General features: G+C 40.5%; 1 protein-coding gene across 5 annotated transcripts in view; it reads right to left on the reverse strand.

Annotated features, from left to right (window-relative positions):
- The window catches only part of fat3a (FAT atypical cadherin 3a), a 190,927-nt gene that overhangs the window by 77,118 nt on the left and 95,689 nt on the right, over nt 1–18,120 (reverse strand). For all 5 annotated transcript variants that reach the window (XM_049466962.1, XM_022669310.2, XM_049466961.1 and 2 more), the window contains exons 4-6: nt 10,085–10,203; nt 9,764–9,962; nt 28–89 (exon numbers count right to left, since the gene is read on the reverse strand). In XM_049466962.1, coding sequence (XP_049322919.1) covers nt 28–89; nt 9,764–9,962; nt 10,085–10,203 — 380 coding nt within the window. The remainder of the gene's footprint in view (nt 1–27; nt 90–9,763; nt 9,963–10,084; nt 10,204–18,120) is intronic.

The raw sequence follows: 18,120 nt of genomic DNA on the forward strand, positions 1-18,120 counted from the left end.
GTGTGTTTGTGTGTGTGTGTGTCTCACCTCCAGGACATGTTCTGCCTGCTGTTCTCGGTCCAGTTTCCGAGCTGTTGTTGTGATGAGACCTGAAACACAAATACTTTTAAATAAGACACATAATTAAAAATATGTGCTTTGTTCTGCCTGTGTTCTGTCTGTGCTGTATCTGTGTTCTGTCTGTGCTTTAACTGTGTTCTGTCTGTGCTATGTCTGTGTTATATCTCTGTTGTATTTGTGTTAAGCCTGTGCTGTATCTGTTTTCTGTCTGTGCTGTGTAGTATTCATGTTCATTTTGTGCTGTATCTGTGTTTCACCTGTGCTCTACCTGTGTTCTGTCTGTGCTGTATCTGTATTCTGTGTGTGCTGTACCTGTGTTCTGTCTGTGCTGCATATGTGTTTTTTGTGTGCTGTTTGTTTGTTCTGTGTGTGCTGTAACTGTGTTCTGTGTGTGCTGTATGTTTGTTCTGCCTGTGCTTTGTTTGTGTTTTGTCTGTGTTATATCTCTGTTGTATTTGTGTTTAATCTGTGCTGTATCTGTTCTCTGTCTGTGGTTTACAGTATCTGTACTGTAGTCTCTGCAGTGGATTTTGTCTGTGCTTTAACTGTGTTCTGTCTGTGTTATATCTCTGTTCTGTCTGCAATGTAGATTATTTGTTTTCTTTCTGTGCTCTATCTGTGTTCAGACTGTGCTGTATCTGTGTTCAGTCTGTGCTGTATCTGTGTTCAGTCTGTGCTCTATCTGTGCTCTATCTGTGTTCTGTATGTGCTGTATCTGTGTTTTGTCTGTGCTGTACCTGTTTTGTCTGTGCTGTACCTGTTTAGTCAGTGCTGTATCTGTGTTTAGTCTGTGCTGTAACTGTGTTTGGTCTGTGATGTATCTGTGTTCTGACTGTCTGTGCTGCAATTATGTTCTGTGTTGTGATTCACTGAGAGTTTAATTGTGCTCTCTCACTGTGATGTCTCTGTGCTGTCTACAACACAGTATTGTACTTGCTCTGAAAGCATATGGCAACAAAACCCAGGATTTTAAAAGTGTTTCAGCATCTGCTTCTGTCAAATTTTGAATTTTATCTGAGCACACACGGATGGACAAACACACACACACACACACACACAATTGAGAAGCCGGGGAGTAGACAAGTAAGAGAAGAAAAGAAAAGGAAATACAAAAGAGACAGGGAGAGAAAGAGAGAGAGAGAGAGAGAGAGAGAGAGAGAGAGAGAGGCAGACGGAAGGACAAACACAAAGACAGACACAGAAGTTTGGCATAACTCCCATCAATGACATCATGGCAGCAGGAGAGAACACACACAAACACACACACACACACAGCATGGGGCCCTATCAGATAATTGGTGTCACCTGACTACAGTCTATTATGTAACTACACACACACAGCAGAGATTGTTAGGACTGAACACACACCTTCTTTCAAAGGTCTTAACATCGAACTTCTGATCTTATCACCATAGCAACCAGCGGCTCAGTTACTAAGTGCTCTGGACCTAAGAGCTGTACTTTGTACGTCTATTAGTGTGTGTGTGTGTGTGTGTGGGGGGGGGGATATCTGATCAAAATCTTTTAAATGCACCGGAAAGACACAATCACATACAGGCTGTGTTCACACTGCAACGTGAATCGGATTTATTTAGATCTGATTGTGTTTAGCGTTCAGATTTGTCCTCATCTGATTTATATGCTCACCTTTTGTTTAAAGATCAAAGGTAAGATTTGGGTTTGGGTTAAGTTTGTGGTCAGATTCAGCATTAGTATTTAATGATCTATAGGCGAGCAAGTATAACTGTGCAGCGTGCATCTTGATTTGAGGCGTGTCAGTGTGTCTTTGCTGTCAGAACGACGGGAAAAGTACACCTTGCATGATTCGAAACATGCAAAAGGCATGTACTAATTCTCTTAATTAATCATGGTTGTGTTTTGGGCGTAACATGAAAAAAAAAACGAATTAGCGTGTCACTAGCCAGGTGAACTCTGACTTTGGCGTATTGCTATTTTAACAGCGCAGCTATCTGGATGTGTCCAATTCTTATCAGCAGAGGAAACTGACCTGATCGTTCACAGTGTGAAGGTGCACCAGCAGCTCATTTATGGGAACAGCTGTAGAACTGGACTGTTGTAAGATCTGATATACAGTAAACAAGTGCAAGTTCTGCTGGGTTGTGTATGTGTGTGTATGTGTGTGTGTGTGTGTGTGAGCATATAACAGCTGCACTTGGTAGCATTAGCATATTAATTAAAGTTAAGACTGATTACAGGCTATTAGCTAATATAACAACAATAAAACACTCATATAGACACACAAACACACACACACACACACACACACAGCCTGTCGGTTGTGTACTGAGTGTGTGTGTGTGTGTGTGTGTGTGTGTGTGTGCTGTCTGCAGGTGGTAAAGTGCTCTATGTGAATGTCTCAGTGATTCATCCATTGAACTAGGGTTCATTTCTGAGTGTCATATTTTACACACACACACACACACACACACACACACACACACACACACACACACACACATACACCAAGCCAATTTGGGGAGGAGAGAGTGATAGAGAGGGACAGAGAGAAAGAAAGGTAGAGGTAGATAGATAGATAGATAGATAGATAGATAGATAGATAGATAGATAGATAGATAGATAGATAGATAGATAGATAGATAGAGTAAGAGAGAGTGTGAAAGAGGTAAAGAGAGGTAGAGAGAGGGATAGATAGTGATAGAGTGGTGTAAAGAGAGCGGTAGAGCAGTAGAGGTAGAGAGAGTGGTAGAGGGAGAGAGAGAGAGTGGTAGAGTGAGTGGAGATATACTGGTTATTAGTTCAGAGTGCTGATTGGCTGCTGGAGGTTCTGGTGTCGGGGTCTATAATAAGTGCACTACACTAATTAACACTGAGACCCCGCTGAGACGACCCAAACCGACCCGGTGACCCAGCATTCAGACCCAGACCAGCGTAAGACCACCCAGAACAGAGCCCACCACCACTACACTCACTATACTGCTGCACTTCACCTCCACACCTGCAGGGGGCAACACTGAGAAAAGCCACTGCTCCACTCTGACCAAATCACCAAATTTTTAGACTCCTCCCCCTGACTGTGATTGGTTCTTGTTTATTATGAGACCTCCCTCTGTCTTTTATTGGTTCTCGTTTGTTATAAGACTTCCCCTGTCTGTGATTGGTACTTTGATTGGTCTCTGTTTCTTCTGAGACCACCCCCATGACTATGATTGGTCTTTGTTTATTCTGTGACCTGCTAAATGCCATTGGTTTTCTTTCATTCTGAGACATCCCAGATCTGTGACTGGCTCTCGATTGCTATGAGACTTCCCTCTGTCTTTTATTGGTTCTCGTTTGTTATAAGACTTCCCCTGTCTGTGATTGGTACTTTAATTGGTCTGTGTTTCTTTTGAGACCGCCCCCATGTGTATGATTGGTCTTTGTTTATTCTGTGACCTTCTAAATGAAATTGGTTCTCTTTCATTCTGAGACATCTGAGACTGTGATTGGCTCTCAATTATTATGAGATTTCCCCTGTCTGTGATTGGTTCTCGTTTGTTATGAGATCTCCTTCTGTCTGTGATTGGTTATTGTTTGTTTTAAGACCTCTCCCAGGCTGTGCTGGTCCTAATCACTATCTTGTTTTTCTCCTCTTGACTGTGATTGGGCCTCATTCTCTCGTTGTTTGGTATTACAGTTTTTATTGGTTGTTTTGACGCTGCCGTCGACTCAAATTCACATTTTTCGAAACAGTTAACACTGAGACCTAAACAGTGACACAGTGTTCAAAATTACACATTTTGTTTGCAAAAGGCCAAACCAGTGTCAAAACCTTTAAAATATGCAACAAAAGCAAATTTAGCCTTCAAACAACTCACATTTGACACAAGTGTATGAACACCTCCAATCAATCATTACACATTGGGCAACAAAATACAAAATACAGCACTCATGTGTGAATCAGTGACCATTGCTTGTCATTGTAGTCTATATGTTACTGTATGTAGTCAAATTTACCCTCTAGCAAAAAAAATGCATCCAGAATCAGATATGCTTTGATGCAAATTTTATTAATTAAATGCTTAATTTTTTTAGACTGTGGCTGACAAATGAAATATTCCAACTGAAAATACATGGAAATAAAAATAAAATCCATTACTGTGTAAGAAATTATGAAAAAACACAGAATTTTACAGTAAACAACGAAAAACTATAGTAGGTCTATACTATAAGAGTATAAGCGATAGCCACAAGTGATACTCTTCTGTCTCTTCTAGTCTCCTCTTTCTTGAAGCCTGGGCCACAAGGCCTCATCCACATCGCATTCAATATTCTCTCGTGCAATGCACCGAGGGAAAAATCGTCTAGCATGCCTGATCCATCCTTGACATGCCTCTGCATCTATATCTTGGGCAGCAGCAGTCATTGCATTGAGCAAGGGCATCTGTTCATAGGGTCGGTGATTATATACCTTCCATCTCCATGCACTAAAGAATTCCTCTATGGGATTTAAAAACGGAGAGTATGGAGGAAGAAATTGTACCATCATCCGATGCAAACCACTCATTCACAATACGAGAGTGGTGGAACGCCACATTGTCCCAGATAATCACGAACCGTGGCATGCCAGGCCTCAACAGGCCTCGCTCCTGAGGTGGGATCAGGATGTCATAAAGGGCATTCAGGAATGCTATGAGACGCTCAGTGTTGTATGGGCCAATGGTAGGAATATGGCACAGGACGCCATCATTGGAGATGGCAGCACACATAGTTATATTGGCACCCCTCTGCCCTGGAACAGTAATAGTGGCCCTATTCCCAATGAGGTTCCTTCCTCGTCTCCTTACTTTACAAAGATTGAAGCCGGCTTCGTCGACATAAATGAAGATATGATGTGCCCCCTCAGCTTCAAGCTCCATTATTCGCTAAATAATACAAAGGCAAAATTACAATTATGTCAAAGTGACTCCAGTTCACTCTACAGTAACTGCATGATATAACAAGGATTACGAGGATAGTACTGTTGTGTTTCCTTACCTCCACATATTGGCATCTGGCCTCCTTCACAGCTTCAGAGTTCCTCTGAAAAGGAACTCTATAGAGCTGTTTCATGGCCATATGATTCCTTCGGAGGACGCGGTCAATTGTGGCCTCACTCACAGTATGGATGTTCCTAAATACTCCCTGATCAGCAATCACTGCTGCCTTGATTTCACGCAGCCTAATGGCGTTATTTGCCAGAACCATGTTGACAACGGCTGCCTCCTGTTCAGCATTAAAAATTCTCCCTCTACCACCACCGACTGGTAGTCTTTCGATTCTATAAAGAATACATGAAATGTGGACAAAATTACACGAAGTAATGTATATCACTGCAGATACTGTATTTCTGTATATACTGTATAGCAACATTACCTGTTCTCCTGTTGAAAAACTCTAACAATGGATGCAACAGTGTTTCTGTTGAGAACAGGTTGGACTCTCTGTCCAGCTTCTCTCAATGAAAGGCCATGGTTTACAACATGATCAATCACAGTTGCCCGAATTTCATCGGTAACTTGAGCCCTTCCAGCTATACCTCTACCTCGCACACGGACTCCTCTTCCTCTGACCCCTCTACCTCTTACTCTCACTCTTCCTCTCATCTGCATTAGACCTCCTCGATCCATGCTTGCAAAGAACAACACAGGCCTGCAGACTGATTGCAAATTTAAATATTCTGTGAAGAAGTGTCAACCAGGTGCTTTCAGTGATGTAATAATGATCAGGGAGTGTCTAAGAGTTTGGAGCTTATGGTTTCTGTTCTGTAACCAAAGTTAAACTCCTGAAGTTTGGACTTCTTGAATGACATCTGCGTTAACTGTTTTGCAAAAGGGTGTGAAAACTGTGTTAATCCAATGAGAATGGGTTAACACATTTACAAGAGGTGTCTTCTGCTCTGCTGAGATGGTGATGATGAAGACTGAGAGGTTCCCAGTTTCTTCAAACAGGTCAAAGCAATCAATAAAAACTGTAACCGCCATCTTGTTTATTCTGGGACCTTTTTTGATTGTGATTAGATCTAATCCATACAACCCCCTAGGTCGAATTGGTCGGAAAGACTGCCTAATTTGTTTTAAGATCTTTCCCTGACTATGACTGGTCCTCATTTGTTCTGAGACTGACCCCTCACTATGATTGGTCTGCTTGGGACTCAGCAGGGGAACCCATCTTAAGACTTTGCAGTGGACTGGAAGGATCTGAGGAAAGGAGAACTGCAGACCCAAGACTGGGCTGTGTACACAGAAATACCACAGAGTAAGTGTAATTTAGACTAATTATTATTAACAACTATTAATTGTGTTATCACCACAAGGCAGCAACTGCAATCATTAATATTATTGTTTATATAACAATGGAGCCATTACTAGAATTGGAATTATAATGAATTATAATACAGCAATCATAAATTAGATCTTATTTGCGGTCTCTCTTGTCCTCCAGGATGAAGGGTAACCATAGTAACAGGCGTTCTGTTTATGTGGCTGTAAACCGTTGTTTCTATTCTGAGGATTTGTTGAGGCAGCATTTTCCAGTTAAAGGACCAGCATCCCACTGATACCCCACCTGTATCCCACCTGTATCCCACCCCTTACACCGTGTTCCACCTGGAGGGTCACTTACATAACACAACAAACCTGTAGGCTTCTGTTAATCCCCTACAAATAAACACACTGTTCCTGTTCCTTTAAGAGTCTGTTCACAGCCCACAGTGTTGTAGATCCCACACCGTTCTTCTAAACAGTTTCAGGCTTTCTTTTATTTAATCTGGTCACACTAAGGACGAACTCTAAACAGAATCCAGTCAAAGTATATCCAGATACAAAATTCATTTTAAAGCCAGGCAACATACTGAGAAATATACATCATAATTTTTAAATTGTTAATTGTTAAAAGCTGGGCTTGCAGTTCCACTCATACAATACTTCAACCTCCACCCCTCTAAGCATCCATTTATCCACCCCTCTAACAAACCATTCATCCACCCACTAATCATTAACCCTCTAACCATCCATTTATCCACCCCTCTAACCATCCATTTATCTGCCCCGTTTAACCATCCATCTATTTAACCCTCTAACCAACCACCCATCCATCTGTCCATCCATTCATCAACCCCCCCTTACCAACCATCCATCCAACCCTCTGAACATCCATCTATTCAGCCCTCTGACCACCCTTCTATCCAACCCTCTAACCATCTATCTTTCCACCCCTCTAACCAACCATTCCATCTATCCATCCATCCATCCATCCATCCATCCATCTAACGATCCATTAATCCACCCCTCTAACCATCTAACTATTTACCCCTCTAACCATCCATCCATCCACCCTCTAACCATCCATTTATCCACCCCTCTAACAAACCATCCATCCATACATCTCTCTAACCATGAACCCTCTAACCATAGATCTAACCCTCCATCTATCTACCCCTCTGATCGTCCATCTATCCGACCCTCTAACAATCCATTTATCTGCCCCGTTCAACCATCCATCTATTTAACCCTCTAGCCAACCACCCATCCATCTATCCATCCATTCAGCCACCCCCCCAACCAACCATCTATCCAGCCCTCTGACCACCCATCTATCCAACCCTTTTAAGCATCCATCTATCCAACCCTCTAACCATCCATCTATCCACCCCTCTAACCAAACATTCATCCATCCATCCATCCATCCATCCATCCATTAATCCACCCCTCTAACCATCCATCCATCCATTCATCCATCTAACCATCTATTAATCCACCCCTAACCATTTATCTATTTACCTATCTAACCATCCATAACCCCTCTATCCATCAATCCATTCATCCAATTCTCTAAACATCCATCTATGAAACCCTCTAACAATCCATTTACCCCTCTAACAATCACCTCATATAATCCTACACCATCCACCCATCTGTTTCTAGCCATGGACGATAGTCATCCATTCATCCATCAATCCACCCCTCTATCTGTTCATCTTTTCCTCTCTGTAAGTGAGTGTAGAGTGTAGTGAATGAGGAATAAACAGTGTAGAGTGTTTTTTACAGAGTGATTTTAAAGAGCTGCTTTAAGAAGCGCAATAACTTCACCCATAAAAGGCCTTTAAACAGAGAATCACATTGTTAAAACGGCTTTACTGAAAATCAGCTGCTGTACTGAGGTGTGTGTGAGTGTGTTTGTGTGTGTGAGTGTGTGTGAGTGTATGTGTGAGTGCGAGGTGGTCATACTGTAGATGTGTAGAAGTGAGTTAAAGACCATGTCAAAAGACATTAGATGCATATCAACTTTCACTTTCAGCATCGCCCTCTCTCTCTCTCACTCTCCCTCTCAGTTCTCTCCATCCCTCTCACCCTCTCTCTTATCTCTCCCTCTCTCTCTTTCTCTCTCTCCCTTCCTCTATCTTTCTCTCCATCCCTCTCAAACTCTCTCTTATCTCTCCCTCTCTCTCTGTCTCTCTTCCTCCATCTTTCTCTCCATCACTCTCAAACTCTCTCTTATCTCTCCCTCTCTCTCTTTCTCTCTCTCCCTTCCTCTATCTTTCTCTCTATCCCTCTTTCTCTCCCTCTCTCTTTCTCCTCTATCTTTCTCTCTATCTTCCTTCCTCTCTCCTACTCTCCATACATCTCTCTATCCCTCTATCTTTCTCTCCATCCCTCTCTATCCCTCTCTCTTCCTCTCGATCCCTCTCTCTCTCCCTCTATCACTCTCTCTCTCTTACTCTCTTTTAATTACACTCACTCACCACTCCACCAATCACCCTGTCTCTCTCTCTCTCTCTCTCTCTCTCTCTCTCTCTCTCTCTCTCTCTCATCTTTCTCTTTTTTTCTCCATCCCTCCCTCTACCCCTCTTACTCTCTCTCTCATTCTCTCTTTCACTCTCTTTTAATTACACTCACTCACCTCTCCACCAAACACCCTGTCTCTCTCTCTCTCTCTCTCTCTCTCTCTCTCTCTCTCTCTCTCTCTCTCTCTCTGATGGGTTTAGCAGTAATCAAATCAGGTTATTATTCTTATTATTCTTATTATTATTAAAAAAGATAAAAAAAAAAAAAACGTGCTGAACATAAACACACACTGCGGCAGAGAAAGTGTGTGTGTGTGTTCTGAGTTCTGTTGCTTTTGCTGCAGTAAAAGCTATCTATATGTTAATCAAAAGCAGAAAAGACTTTATCACACACACACACACACACACACACATACACACACACACACACACACACACACACACAGCCTCGTTATTTACTTTATACTCGATCAATACGATCAACCCTCTCTTTCTTTCTTTTTACATTCTCTATCTTTCTATATATAGTATATATCTCTTTCTGTCTTTATTTATATCACTCGTTTCTTTTTTCTCTCTCTCTCTCTTTCTCTCTCTATCTCTCTTTCTTTCTCTCTCTCTCTGAACTGTGTAATTAGGCTCTGTGTATCCCGCAGGTAAGCAGCAGGGGATTATGGGAAGAGGGAAGGCGTGTAAAATGAAACCAGTCAATCAAGAGTAAGTTCATCAGTGGAATGTTCAAGCAGCCAATCAGCAGCAGCTTTCACCTGTCTGAGAGGGATGTGATGTCATGCTGCGCACGGACAAAACGTACACACACACACGCACGCACGCACACACACACATACACACACACACAAACCCATACAGAGACAAACCCATACAGAGAGAGCTCAGTGTGTGATTGACAGGCCGTCTCACCGGTGCGTGGGTTGATGCTGAAGAAGTTCTGCGGGTTGCCGCTGGCGATGCGGAAGGAGAGGCGGAGCTCGGTTGCCATGGCGTCTGGGTCCTGGGCCTGGATCTGGATGATGGAGAGATCTTTGGGGGAGTTCTCAGGGACGGACGCGTGGTACATGGGGTCAGAGGTCAATGGGGCATTATCATTCACATCCTCAACCTGGACACAGACACACACACACACACACATTTTATGAGAAACATGTACACAATTTTAGATTAAATTAGATTACATAATATCATATACCCCATACAGGTAAACACACACACAGACATACACACCTGAATGTAGATCTGTAGAGCTGCTGATTGAGGCACCACCCCCAGGTCGGTGGCGTAAACTGTCAACCAATAGGAATCCTGTGTCTCCCGATCCAATAGATCTGTTGTGTAGATAACCCCTAAAAACACACAAACACAAAAACACACATTAAAATGCTGAACAACAAAAATCATAATAATAACAACACTTAACCCTCTATGACATGATTAAACCACTCAACATTTTTGAGTTTGTCCCACAAAGAGACTGTAAAAAAGATGGACGCCGTGTCGCCGTTCCCATTCATTCAATGAAAATGAAGCCCAAATCTTCCTCCATGTTGGCGAACCTGATACCCGAGTCTGCGCAGGAGAGACCAGAGGAGGGAGAAAGACTGTGGAGAGACCGCCTACTCATTTAAATAACCCCGCCCCTGAGGGCTGCCTCGAGGTCACAGGCTGCAGAGCGTAGCGCAGCTGACGTCTGTTATTGGTCCCGCCCAAAACCAGCCCTTTTACAATAACCACACCTTTTTTTAAATAGAGCTGAATAACATTTAAAAAAAACGAATTCTGTGAGAATATAAAAGTTTGACAATATGAGCAGAGGTTACACTAGCTGTTACGTTTAAATAAAGGAGGTAGAATTACAGTATATTAGAAAAAAACGTGATTGAAAGTTGTCTGTTTTGCCATTGAAATCTACGGGTATGGGTGGGGTTACACTGCTTTCTGAAACCGAACAGCAGGAGGCGCCCGACCTGTGGTGGCTTCACTTTTGAGAGACGATGCTCTGTCCAGCTACATACAGTCTATGGTTCCACACAGGAAGAATATACATATATGAGCCATACCCAGCCAAAAAGAGCTTTCAGAGGATCAAAAATACAATCAAAAATACTTGATTTACTTAAAGCTGGAAAGGTCTACAAAGTGATCACAAAGATTTTAGATATTCACCAGTCTGCAGTAAAGTGAAAAATCTACAAATGGAGACAGTTTGAGATAGAGATAGATAAACTCTGTAGGAGTTGGGTAATGCATCAGGACAATGACCCAAACACTGGAGTTCAGATCTCAGATGCTAGGAATTGAATACAACAGAGCTAAAGCAGTTCTGCAGGAAGAATGAGCTAAAATTCCTCCTCAGTGATGTGCAGCTCTGATCCACTGCTACACAAACTAGTCAGATTTACCACAATAATAACAAAAATGTGATTAAGTTTTGCTAACTCTATGGCAGTGGTGGCTCAGTGGTTAGAGCACTGCACTGCCAGCAGATCTCCCCAGGTCTCATAAGCATCTAAAACCAAATTCTCACTTTTTACTCCTTTAACCTCACAAACATCTCAAGTCTCATTTTTGTCTAATTCTATTTCTCCTAAGCGCTTTAAGGAGAGATTTGTGTGATAAAGTTGATCTCTTAATGAAACCTGAGAAAGTGAGAATCATAATTACTTTATGTCTCCTGAGACATAAAAGAGCAACATCTGAGCAAAAGTCTTTTCCTCTGGGTTCTTCAGTCACACAGAGAACTCGCCAAACTGATGTACAAGCGGCGCTAATGCAGACTGAGCGGCCCAGTCTGCTCAACACACACACACACACACACACACACACACACCAACAGCCCTGACTCACCATGCCACAAAAGCTCATTACCATATGCATAGAATTCCCCAAAGCATGTTAGTGTGTGTGACTGTGTGTGTGACTGTGTGTGTGTGTGTGAAAAGCATGTCCACCATAGCTACATTTAGCATGTAGCATTCACACGCTCCATTAGCTCAGTGCAGTCCAACATGCAGACACTCATGAGTTATTTACATCACCTCAGGCCACTCAGTGTGTGTGTGTGTGTGTGTGAGATATACCTGTGTTTTAGAGAAACAGTGAGAGTGAGAGAGAGAGAGAGAGAGAGAGAGAGAGAAAAATCATAATAGATGTGAACAATAGTAGATACATACATAAAAGAATGCATACATAAGATACATAAAAGAAACAGCAACACTTTATAAAAACTTTTATTAATATACCATTAACTAATGATTAAAAACTGTTTTTTTCACATTTTAAAAAACTAAAAAGTTGCCATTACATTTGTAAATACTAATGAACGCATTGGCAACATGAACTGCAGTTGATCAACATTTGCCTAGTTTAAAATTTGCATTTAGCAATTTATTAATGTTCAAATTCTGATGATTTACTGATTTGCTAACATTTTTAATATGAATATCCATGCTAATAAATAAGTGTCATGTGTGAGCATTTGTTAACATTTAAATTCTGATGAACTACTGCTTTGTTCACATCTACTGATCATTAGTGAAACATATATTAATGAAAGTTATTATAAGGTGTTACCAAAGAAACTATAGTTCAATCTCACTGTTCACTAACTAGCTAGTAAATGGTTCATACTAAATATTATACAATTCATGGTGGATACTGAACTTTATATATATATATATATATATATATATATATATATATATATATATATATATATATATATATATATATACAGAACAATGTATATAAAATAATTAGTAGTAAAAAAAGGAATAGAAAACTGGATACTGCAGAAACCATAGTTTCATACTGGATACTGATGAATTTACTATAGCCAGTGAACAGTTCATATAGATACTGAATATGTCATGACATTTACTGACTAACTTAAAATAGAAACTGAAGAAATTGTAGTGGAAATTAAATATTTTTTTATAGTGAACACCAAATAAGTTGAAACAGATCCAGGGACATCTATTATGGATACCCAACAATTCACCATGGATACATTCATAACAGATAATGATTTATTGAAAATAGATTCTGAACAAATTACAGTGGATAATGAAGTACTCAGAATAGATACTAAAACATTAAAAAACATTAATACATAAATACATAATGAATACATAATGAACACAAATTAAAGCGTGACAGATGCTGAACTATTCATAATAGATATTGATCATTTCATAGTTATTCAAATTCATAGTGGCTATTGAATATTTCACAATGGATAATGAATAATTCATTGTGGATAGAGAATAACTCATTGTAGGTATTGAAAAATTCACAGTGCATTCTTGATAGACAACAGTAGATACTGAGAGAGAGAGAGAGAGAGAGAGAGAGAGAGAGAGAGAGAGAGAAATACAGAAAGTATACAAAAAATACAGTTATATAAAAATTCATAGTGAAGAACATTTGCAGTCGTGTCGAGATGAATTGTTATCAATTGGGAAAATCATGAAGTTTGCCCAAGCCACACACACACACACTTGTGACAGTGAGCAGATGTGTGTGTGTGTGCAGTGCGAGTGATGGGGTGGTAGATGTGAGAGGCAGAGTGGTTAAACGAGAGGAGAGAGAGAATCAGAGATTATTCTCTTCCCTCCTCGACTCCACTGCTCCTCCTGCCTGACCCAGATAAAGAAACGATAAGAGTACAGTCTGTGTGTGTGTGTGTGTTATAGTGTGTGTGTGTTATAGTGTGTGTGTGTGTGTGAGAGAGAGAGAGATACCTATCAGTAGAATAATCATTGTGATCAAATATTAATGAAATTCCAATTATCCACATCCTGTACATCATCCAATAACTGCAACACACAGCATGTGTGTGTGGGTGGGAAAAAGAGAGAGAGAGAGAGAGAGAGAGAGAGAGAGAGATAGAGAGACTGATTGAAAATGAATGAGAGAGAAACAGAGTTAGAAAAGAAAGACTGTAAAAAAATAGAAAGAATAGAGTGAGATAAAACACAAAATTGGTTGTGAGAGCACGAGAGATATTGAGAAAGAATAAAAGAGAAAAAAAGATGGTAATGAAAGAGAACGAGATTGTAAAGGGAAAAAGAGAGAGAGAGAGAAAGAAAGAGAGAGAGAGAGCAAAGAGGGAATATGGTAAACTGATGGAGAGAGAAGAAGAAATGGTAAAGAAGGAAGGGAGAGATGGAGAGAAGGAGAGATCGTAAAGAAAGAAAGAGAGAGGGATGGTAATGAAAGAGGGGAGAGATGGAGAGAGGGAAAGATTGTAAAGAAAGAGGGGAGAGATGGAGAGAGGGAAAGATTGTAAAGAAAGAGGGGAGAGATGGAGAGGGGGAAAGATTGTAAAGAAAGAGGGGAGAGATGGAGAGGGGGAAAGATTGTAAAGAAAGAGGGGAGAGATGGAGAGAGGGGTGGTAAAGAAAGAGGGGAGAGATGGAGAGAGGGGTGGTAAAGAAAGAGGGGAGAGATGGAGAGAGGGAGAAATGGTAAAGAAAGAGGGGAGAGATGGAGAGAGGGAGAAATGGTAAAGAAAGAGGGGAGAGATGGAGAGAGGGAGAAATGGTAAAGAAAGAGGGGAGAGATGGAGAGGAAGAAAGGTAGTAAAAAAGAGGGGAGAGATGGAGAGAGGGAGAAATGGTAAAGAAAGAGGGAGAGATGGAGAGAGGGAGAAATGGTAAAGAAAGAGGGAGAGATGGAGAGAGGGAGAAATGGTAAAGAAAGAGGGGAGAGATGGAGAGAGGGAGAAATGGTAAAGAAAGAGGGGAGAGATGGAGAGAGGGAGAAATGGTAAAGAAAGAGGGAGAGATGGAGAGAGGGAGAAATGGTAAAGAAAGAGGGGGAGGGAGAGTAATACACAGTGATTAAATATGTATTGAGTGTTGGTATATGATGGAATACAAATTAGCTTCAAATGTGTTTCAGGGAGAATCAGGAAAGAAAGGCAGAGAAAGATAAATGAGGAGTGTGTGTGTGTGAGTGAGAGAGAGAGAGAGAGAGAGAGAGAGAGAGAGAGAGAGAGAAAGAGAGTGAAAGAGAGATGAAAATAGTGAATTAAAAGCTCAGGTTCTTACATGGCCCACTTTCCTGTAGTGAATAGATTTAATTCAGCTTCACCGACAGCCTTTCAGTACAGTATGAACTGCAGTACAGTAGAGGACGGTCCCTTCAGGGCCCTCTAATGTACATATACTTTAAATATGTGTGAAAAAAAAAATCAAATATAAAAACAAATATATTTATATTGGAGGAAACTGTAATGTAACTAAAAGGAGGCTCTATGGCTACGTTCACATTACCAGGCTGATTTTTACCACAAGGATTTTTTGCTTAATGTGGCTCAGATCTGATTTTTTCATGGCTGTGTGAACGTGTCACATCCACTTTTTTAAAATCAGATTTGAATCACTTTCATATGTGGTCCTAAATCGTTTATGTATCCAATCCACGGACATGCAACATGAATGTGAATGCATGTTTATGCTACGCATGCGCTACGTGCTTCTCTCTTGTATCCACACACCTCTTGGTGAAGCTGTGCAGCTATAGCTGCAAAAAAAAAGAAAAACAGCAAAAGCAAACCACCTGTCCTTTTTTCACCTCTTCTTTGACCTGAGCATGAACTTCAGAGCAGCTGTTTACTCTCCACTCCAGCAAAAGATGCTCCACATATGAGCTGCTAACTCTACATCCATTTCCCTTTATAAAGATACGAGTCTCTCGTCTCTCTAATATGATTTTTTTTTGCTTTGTTGTTGGTGAAGAAGGAGACATTTTTACAGGTATCAATGTGAGGTGCATGTGAGACGGCGTTTCAGGGACAGATTCGTTCACATTACACACAGATACAGATCACTTACATTTACAGTGAATGTGAACCGTCAATATAGTCAAATCTGATCTGAGCAAAAAATGTAATTTGAGCAATGCGGCTTGTAATGTGAATTAGGGGTGGGCAATATTATATCGTATACAATATATCGTGACAGAAATATCATGATATTAAAAATCCATATCGTGATAATAGGGCTGTTCTGTCTTAAAAGTAGTCTATTATTTATTTACTATGAAGCTTTAGGTGTATTTATTGTATAATTGTTTTAGTTTGCAGTTTATATGCATGCACTAAATATTCTGCAATATTATTTGCTGCATTATATTATTTTATGCTATATTATTTATTTAGCCACATTATGATTATACTGTTATACTATTATACTATATTCCTGAAATGAATGAATTATTTTAGTTTTCCTATATCGCCAAGTATATCGTTATCGCAAAGATACCCTGAAATATCGTGATAATATTTTAGAGCTATATCGCCCACCCCTAATGTGAACATAGCCTATGACCCTGTTGGAGCCTCTAGTCTGGATACAAATGTGATACCGTTGGGTATGGAGGTTTTACGCTTAGATAAAGATAAAGTTGCTGCAGCTGGGCCTGTAGATCCTGCTCTACACTCGTAGCTTGACGCTGAAGCTGCATTCTAGCTGCTCCTGTAAATGCTGGATTGGTAATAAATCTGGAGACCAGGAAAAAGAAAGTGTTGAAATCTGGTGTAGATGTTCCTAGAAAACCCTTGCTGTCTATGGATGAGCATTATCCTGCTGAAAAATACCAGCTGGAAGTCCTGCCATAAAAGGCAGCAACACATGTGTCTGCAGGATGTCCTCCTACTGTGTGTGTCTGTGTTGAGAACTTTTTTCATTCATACTTAAACTTGCCCCAAGTGTGTGTGTGTGTGTGTTCGTCTGTGTGTGTTTAGTGGGACATCAAACAGCTCCATTCGGGCTGGAATGCTTCTCCAGTGGGGGCCGTATCCTAGCAACTCAAATAAAGAGGACATATAACGGCTCCCAGCACCAACGGAACTGTCCCCCTATTGAAAATGCATATTTACAGACGTTCTCACACACACACACACACACACGCACACATACACACACACGCGCGCATGCATGCGAACGCTCATCTGCAAGAAATCGCACAAACTCGAATGCAGCCCCCTCTAATCCAAATGTATGAGATACACAGCTTTAATTAAAGAGAACCAATTATCACCCTATCAGGAGCATGCCTGTGTGACTGTGAGTTAATAAGTGTGTGTGTGTGTGAGTGTGTGTGAGGCGCTACATCCGCATGTGTTAGTTGCAGTGTGTGTGTGTGTGTGCATGTGTGTGTGCACGCACCACTGTGAATAAGCTGCAGCGCTTTACTGTTACCAATCCGTGGGAGGTTTATGGCCTGCCTGTGCAGAACAGCTTGTGCTAGACTAGGACTGTGTGTGTGTGTGCGTGTGTGTGTGTAGATGGCTCGTCTCTCTTAACATTTAATGTCACTTAAAGGGGAACTTCACCAAATGTTTGAATTCCTCAATGAAAAACTAAAATCTGATTAATACTTAACTCATCCAAACTATGAAGAAAAAAAACGTGTAATTATTTAATAGACAACAAAAGGAACCAGAATATGTTTTATGTTATATATATTATATTTTAAATTCTTTAAAGCAGCACCTCTTGCTTTGATTAGACAGTTTTGCACATATTGTCTGGATTTTATGAGGTACCTGGAATTCAGGCTTTCAGTTAACAGCTGTGCTGAACTCATCAAGAGTTAATTACTTGAATTTCTTGCTCCTCTTAATGTGTTTGAGAGCATCAGTTGTAAATTAGTGAAGAGGTTGTAAGAACCAAACAGGATAGTCTGGATGCAAATGACAAAGAAAACAGAAATAAAACATAAGAAAAAAATGATAGTCAAGAGCAAGCAAGGATCAAAAACCAGGAATAACAAACAAGAGTCCCAGTATAAATAGTCCAGTTAATTAGCTGATGTCCCACAGGTGTGTGGGAGGGCGAAGTCAGCTTATTAGTACTCTGGAGAGGCTGATTTTAAAGGTGCAGTGCGAGCAGATGTGAAGAGGTAGAGTTACAGGTATAGTGAAGAGCTCTATTTGAGTAATCCATGTTCTAATCCATATTATGAGAAGCAAGAACTACTCAACTAAGTAAAGAAAAAAATACTATAATCCAACAAATGAAGGTCAGTCAATCCAAAACTGGCACTCATCAGGGCAAAGTTAACAGTACCCCAGATAAGAGCCAGCTAAATGCTTAAATAAGAAGATAATGAGATAAAGAAAAGAACTACTCAACTCAAGTAAAGAAAAAAAATACTAAAAAATTACATCATTAAAATAATGTAGGAAATAAAGGTCAGTCAAGTGCAGTTGCAAAGACCATCAAAAACATTTTAATTGATTATAATGATTAAAC

This window comes from Astyanax mexicanus, chromosome 18 (genome assembly GCF_023375975.1).
Source record: "Astyanax mexicanus isolate ESR-SI-001 chromosome 18, AstMex3_surface, whole genome shotgun sequence".
Lineage (NCBI taxonomy): Eukaryota > Metazoa > Chordata > Actinopteri > Characiformes > Acestrorhamphidae > Astyanax > Astyanax mexicanus.